General features: G+C 45.8%; 1 protein-coding gene across 2 annotated transcripts; it reads left to right on the forward strand.

Annotated features, from left to right (window-relative positions):
* Positions 1-1,574: 1,574 nt before the first annotated feature.
* nppcl (natriuretic peptide C-like) lies at positions 1,575-3,827 on the forward strand. 2 transcript variants are annotated; one of them, XM_055903927.1, is made up of 3 exons: positions 1,575-1,860; positions 2,518-2,704; positions 2,982-3,827. In XM_055903927.1, the coding sequence occupies exons 2-3, from the start codon at positions 2,606-2,608 to the stop codon at positions 3,276-3,278; spliced, it is 396 nt and encodes a 131-aa protein (XP_055759902.1). In that variant the 5' UTR covers positions 1,575-1,860; positions 2,518-2,605; the 3' UTR covers positions 3,279-3,827. The 2 variants fall into 2 exon arrangements, with proteins under 2 accessions (XP_055759902.1, XP_055759903.1); XM_055903928.1 differs by lacking the exon at positions 1,575-1,860 and adding an exon at positions 1,904-1,972.
* The last annotated feature ends 3,363 nt before the right edge of the window (positions 3,828-7,190 follow it).

Consider the following 7,190-nt stretch of genomic DNA (forward strand, 5'->3'; position numbering starts at 1 on the left):
CGAGACCGAGTCAAGACCTAGTACAAATATACCCTACACCTAGACAGGACTGAGACACTCAATATGTACTACAACACGGCTGTAGGGTATAGCCAAATAATATCTGCTGGTAGTCTCTTATGACCGACAACACCAGCATGTATGAGAGATTTGGTCCTGGGTGCTGAGATTAATCTGCAATGCCTGCTGGTGTTATGGCAGAGAGGCTGCAGGGGGCTGAGAGCAGATGGTACTGACAGACTGTAGCTCACTGTATGAGGGAGAGAAGGCACCACACACACAGGGTACAGCGAGGCTATAAACACACAGGGTAGAGCGAGGCTATAAACACAGGGTACAGCGAGGCTATAAACACAGGGTACAGCGAGGCTATAAACACAGGGTACAGCGAGGCTATAAACACACAGGGTACAGCGAGGCTATAAACACACAGGGTACAGCGAGGCTATAAACACACAGGGTAGAGCGAGGCTATAAACACAGGGTACAGCGAGGCTATAAACACACAGGGTACAGCGAGGCTATAAACACACAGGGTACAGCGAGGCTATAAACACACAGGGTACAGCGAGGCTATAAACACACAGGGTAGAGCGAGGCTATAAACACACAGGGTACAGCGAGGCTATAAACACACAGGGTACAGCGAGGCTATAAACACACAGGGTACAGCGAGGCTATAAACACACAGGGTACAGCGAGGCTATAAACACAGGGTACAGCGAGGCTATAAACACACAGGGTACAGCGAGGCTATAAACACACAGGGTACAGCGAGGCTATAAACACACAGGGTACAGCGAGGCTATAAACACACAGGGTACAGCGAGACTATAAACACACAGGGTACAGCGAGGCTATAAACACACAGGGTAGAGCGAGGCTATAAACACACAGGGTACAGCGAGGCTATAAACACAGGGTACAGCGAGGCTATAAACACACAGGGTAGAGCGAGGCTATAAACACACAGGGTAGAGCGAGGCTATAAACACAGGGTACAGCGAGGCTATAAACACACAGGGTAGAGCGAGGCTATAAACACACAGGGTAGAGCGAGGCTATAAACACACAGGGTACAGCGAGGCTATAAACACACAGGATAGAGCGAGGCTATAAACACACAGGGTAGAGCGAGGCTATAAACACACAGGGTACAGCGAGGCTATAAACACACAGGGTACAGCGAGGCTATAAACACACAGGATGGAAAGTGAGGCTTTGCAATGACACAGCAAAGATGCTATAACACAAATGCAGTGCAGGGATATACACACCTACTGATGGGGTGGTGGGGTTATTAGACCGATGGAGGACGACCTCCACTGTAGGTCCAGTTACAAAAATAGGTCCTCCCCAGCCACTGTACCCGTTGGGCGCTCTTGTCATGTTTCTGTTTGCCCTTTGACCCTGGCGGGTGTCCTCCCGTGACATTGTGTTCCGAGCAGGGGAGGTGTGTGGCCACCGGCAACCACTACTCACCTTGGTGATGACAAACACTCCTACTGCCATGACATCATCCCAGTGATGAAGTAGGGGAGGGGAGATGGAGGGGGCCGGAGGGAGGATATTTGCCTGTATAAACCCACCGCATCATCCCAGCTGATACACTAACATTAAACCACTGCCAAGCGAACACAAACGCAAGAGGCAAACTCATCCCTTCAATAACATCAGTGAGAGAGAAGGAAGAGGAGAAAAGGAGGGGCAAAGCGTGAGATAGTGATGCTTTCAGCAGGTGTCAAACAGTGAGAGGTAGCTGATAGAGGAGAGGGAAAGTGCGTGAGAGAAAGAGAGATGCAGCCAGCCTGTGAGAGCACACAGTGACCCACAGCATCGGAGACGAGAAGAAGACAAAGTGTGAGTTATTTCATGCATTCTTTATTTGTTCGTTTAGCGAAAGGGTGAGAGGTTATGCACCTGTACTTTCAGGTTGATTAGATACAGAGGAAGATGGAATTTGTACCAAAAAGTAGGTATTGCTGCATATTTCATCATGTACAATTAATGTTTTTATTTTATTTTGTACGTTATTATCATGTAATAATTATTATTCCTGAGTAAATACTTAAATGCATCCATGTCTATTTGATCATGAAGAACCAGGAAGTATAATGTACTGATTTGTTATAGAGGAATCAGTGGCTCATTTGTAGATCTGATTTTTTACAAGATATTAAATGAAAATCACTACTCATCTCACAGACATAATGTCACAATTTCTACCTCGTCTCAGCTTTTCATACAGAAGTATATTGTGTGTACAAGGCAATTTCTCCCTTGGCAAAAATTACGTTTTTCTCATGCATTTGATTATTAACAGCAGATTGTTAAAAGCCATCATAAAGCATGATCATGGATTTATCTTTATGGTCAGTAGAGTCTTGGTGGTGGTCATTGCGCTGTGTAGTTAGAAGCATTTTTCTGTATGGTTTTAGCGATGTATTATAGTTGTATCAATAGTCACTGTATTATCTATATTGGCATATTAATATTAATTCCTCTCTGTTTTTACAGAATCCTGTTGTCATTGCAGTGTCAGTGTAGTCGTGTTCAGCCAGTCTCCCGCATTACTGTTCCCGTCCTCCCTCTACTCACTGCTGCCATGCTGTACCCAGCTCTGCTCTGTGCTGCTCTGCTCCTGATAGCACCCCTGGGGCACACAGAGGGGCGCACCCTGCACCCCTCACCTGATGCCATCCAGGTAAGGAGGGTGAAGGGAGAGGGGTAGTGGGAGGAGAATAGGAAGAAGAGGGGATATGGGGATGGAGAAAGAGGGGAGTGGAAAGTTAGAGAGGGGGGGAGCTGGGGAGAGTGGGACAGAGGGGAGATGGGGAAGAGGGTAGTAGAGGGTATATTTGGATTGAGGGCAGAGATGGATCATCAATAACTTTTTTACGGAGCTCTCGTGACTTTTCTGCGTAGTAATAATAACATGTTTATTGCAAAATAATAACAGCATATTTGTTGTTCCTGCCTAGTTTGTTGAGCAGTTTCTGGATCGCTACAACGACCTGACCCTGGATGACCTGGAGAACCTGGTGAGCAGCCAACCAGAAGAGCCCTCCTCGGCTTTCACTTCCGGGGTCAAAGTCGCTGAGTACCCCAAATGGGCTGACATACCAGCACAGGGCGACAGCACCTGGCTCCGCCTCCTGAAGGGGACCCTGGCCAATCAGAAAAGAGCTGTGACGGACCGGTCGAGGAGGGGGTGGAACCGAGGATGCTTCGGACTCAAACTGGACAGGATCGGGTCAATGAGTGGACTGGGCTGCTAGTGGAGAGAGAGGAAGAGACTGAAGTCCCTCAGGGGATATGAGGACGAACACACAGTAGGCTGCTACACAGCACACAGTCATTTACACACATGCGGTGAATACAAGGATGTTAATGTGAGTACAAAGGAGGTCTACATGTAGCGTAGCTGTAGTGTACTTGCTGTAGTGCTAATGTGGTTCCATCGAGCTTAAAGAAAGTTACTCTGGATGTCTCCTGGCTGTTGGAAGGGGTTAGCTGTACTTATATTGGACATCTATTCATTTGAATCTTGAAATTATCAGAGTTATGTTTACATCAAGCTGTTATTCTATTTTAAGTCTCTGAGTGTTGTTTTGACAGTAAACCTGCACTTTATTTAAAACTAGGTATTTAAAAGTTGTCTTTCTTGACTAATATTGTCCTTGTTAATCCTGCAGGAATAGTTGTGTTATGGCATGTTTAATGGAAATAAATATTTAAAAAAATATTATAATATAATTAAAGTCAAATGTTTCTTCTCTCTGCTATTGATTTGACATACATTTGGCATGAATAAATGTACACTGAAACATGTTGTATTGAGTGTTGTGTTCTATTAAAGTCCTGACATCTTCCAGTGGCAGATTCATCCTCAAATCCTCTACTCCTCCATTTGTTCATTTCACATTGGCATGCGTCATCTACATATTCATGCATTTCCATTCAATTTGAAGGTTCAATTTCTCACAGCAGATATTTATACCTCTGTTTCCATGGTCGTTTTTATTAAATCTGCCACAGGCAGCTGAGGGAGAGAGAGAAGGTACATGTCTTCCTCAGAGCTAAATGAAATGCCTGCATTACATGGTGGGCTTGTGTGGGAGGACCAATTAGTGCTTGGAGCTACGCTAATCAAGCTACCACTGATGCTTCCAAACTGAATTTACTATGTCGTTAGTATCTCACTTATAGAAGGGAGTTAACTCTTGTCTATATGACAAGTACTTCCCAAACAGAACATCATCTTCTCTCTTTAAATACAGTTCTGGGATGGGGAAAGAGGGCATTTCACCAGGGTCAGTTCTGGGTTGGGGAAAGAGGGCATTTCACCAGGGTCAGTTCTGGGTTGGGGAAAGAGGGGAGTTCACCAGGGTCAGTTCTGGGTTGGGGAAAGAGGGCATTTCACCAGGGTCAGTTCTGGGTTGGGGAAAGAGGGCATTCCACCAGGGTCAGTTCTGGGTTGGGGAAAAAGGGCATTTCACCAGGATCAGTTCTGGGATGGGGAAAGAGGGCATTTCACCAGGGTCAGTTCTAGGTTGGGGAAAGAGGGCATTTCACCAGGGTCAGTTCTGGGTTGGGGAAAGAGGGGAGTTCACCAGGGTCAGTTCTGGGTTGGGGAAAGAGGGCATTTCACCAGGGTCAGTTCTGGGTTGGGGAAAGAGGGCATTTCACCAGGGTCAGTTCTGGGTTGGGGAAAGAGGGGAGTTCACCAGGGTCAGTTCTGGGTTGGGGAAAGAGGGCATTTCACCAGGGTCAGTTCTGGGTTGGGGAAAGAGGGGAGTTCACCAGGGTCAGTTCTGGGTTGGGGAAAGAGGGGAGTTCACCAGGGTCAGTTCTGGGTTGGGGAAAGAGGGCATTTCACCAGGGTCAGTTCTGGGTTGGGGAAAGAGGGGAGTTCACCAGGGTCAGTTCTGGGTTGGGGAAAGAGGGGAGTTCACCAGGGTCAGTTCTGGGTTGGGGAAAGAGGGGAGTTCACCAGGGTCAGTTCTGGGTTGGGGAAAGAGGGCATTTCACCAGGGTCAGTTCTGGGTTGGGGAAAGAGGGCATTTCACCAGGGTCAGTTCTGGGTTGGGGAAAGAGGGGAGTTCACCAGGGTCAGTTCTGGGTTGGGGAAAGAGGGGAGTTCACCAGGGTCAGTTCTGGGTTGGGGAAAGAGGGCATTTCACCAGGGTCAGTTCTGGGTTGGGGAAAGAGGGGAGTTCACCAGGGTCAGTTCTGGGTTGGGGAAAGAGGGCATTTCACCAGGGCCAGTTCTGGGTTGGGGAAAGAGGGCATTTCACCAGGGTCAGGTCTGAGTTGGGGAAAGAGGGCATTTCACCAGGGTCAGTTATGGGATGGGGAAAGAGGGCATTTCACCAGGGTCAGTTCTGGGTTGGGGAAAGAGGGCATTTCACCAGGGTCAGTTCTGGGATGGGGAAAGAGGGCATTTCACCAGGGTCAGGTCTGGGTTGGGGAAAGAGGGCATTTCACTAGGGTCAGTTCTGGGTTGGGGAAAGAGGGCATTTCACCAGGGTCAATAGAGTGCATTAGAGGTTGGGAGATGGATACTGAGAGTCTCTAGAGCAGGGGTATTCAACTCTGACCCTACGAGGTCTGGAGCCTGCTGGTTTTCTGCTGTACCTTGTAATTAATTGCACACACCTGGTGTCCCAGCTCTAAACAAGTCCCTGATTAGAGGGGGACAATTCAAAAATGCAATGGAACTGACTTCGAGGTCCAGAGCTGAATTTGAGGGCTCTAGAGAGTTAGTAGTGTGTTTGTCACAGAAGAGTTAACTCAGGTTAAAAGACTGAATGCAGTCCCTAAAGTAAACCACAAGAGGTCAGTCTGAATTAGTTTGTCATGTTGCAAGGTCCAAACCGATGTGCAATCCAGACTCCAGACTTAGTGCTGTACTCTGCTAATGAACATTATGAGAGTGATGATAATTCAGCAGCATTCCAGTTGTACACCTTTCTGATGCATGTTTTACCAGAGGTAAAATCCAAAGACATTTCAGATAACTCAAGTTAGTCGGGGCATGGACAGTGCTGACAACACCAGGGTTGTAGGATTGCTCTATTAAAGCAGTCAACATTTAATATTTGGTCTCATATTCATAGCACCAATGATTACATCAAGCTTGTGACTCTACAAATTTGTTGGATGCTTTTCAGTTTGTTTTGGTTGATTTTCAGATTATTTTGTGCCCAATAGAAATTAATGATAAATAATGTATTGTGTCATTTTGGAGTCACTTTTATTGTTAATAAGAATAGAATATGTTTCTAAACACTTCTACATTCATGTGGATGCTACCATGATTACGGATAGTCCTGAAATAATTGTGAATAAGGATGAGTGAGAAAGTTAGATGCACAATTATCTTGTTACTACTTTAATACACATATAAGTGAATTTGTCCCAATACTTTAGGTCTCCTAAAAGGGGGGACTATGTACAAAAAGTGGTGTAATTTCTAAACGGTTCACCCGATATGGATGAAAATACCCTCAAATTAAACCTGACAGTCTGCACTTTAACCTCATGGTCATTGTTTGATTTCAAAATCAAAACTTTTAGAGTATACATCCAAAAGAAGAAAAAATGCTACACTGTCCCAATAATTACGGAGAGCACTGTATATTGACACATAGCTCACAGCAGTAGTCTTCCTTTACTTTCAGCCTCACACCGTCTGGTCTAGGATCTTCTGGGTCTAGATTTAGGGCCATGGCTCCTCTTTTGTATTCTAAACTACTTTTGGCTTCCTCTGATTTTCTCAAAAGCACTACACAAATCTGAACAGAATTCACTGTTGAGTTGGTTAGTTATCAGACACAAATGGAACATTTTCTTACAGAAATCTGTAGGCCTACATGAAAACCCTCATTTAAGGGAGAAGTTGGCCTTTATATTAGCCTACCATGGACTGTAAAATGACCTATGATGACTGTGTGATCATGTGGTGTGATATTAAGCAGGGTCAAATACAGTACACAGTATCACCAGTGTATACCATCCACCAAGGAGTAGACCGGTCTGATTCTATTTATAGAATGACCTTTACTTCACCTCTCTGACCTTAAGCTGTGCAGCGGAGGCCAAGAGCAGTGCGTGTTCACATGGGGTCGTGGTAGTTCAACTATGCCCAGGACATTGGCTCGTCAACACCCTAAATCACAACACCTGTG

This window comes from Salvelinus fontinalis, chromosome 38 (genome assembly GCF_029448725.1).
Source record: "Salvelinus fontinalis isolate EN_2023a chromosome 38, ASM2944872v1, whole genome shotgun sequence".
Classification (NCBI taxonomy): Eukaryota; Metazoa; Chordata; class Actinopteri; order Salmoniformes; family Salmonidae; genus Salvelinus; species Salvelinus fontinalis.

What these genes read in the sequence shown, in the direction of transcription:
- nppcl (XM_055903927.1), top strand. Translation starts at nt 2,606, where the DNA reads ATGCTGTACCCAGCTCTGCTCTGTGCTGCTCTGCTCCTGATAGCACCC. An exon ending in CCTCACCTGATGCCATCCAG is followed by an intron (nt 2,705 to 2,981) that starts GTAAGGAGGGTG and finishes GTTCCTGCCTAG; the next exon opens with TTTGTTGAGCAGTTTCTGGA.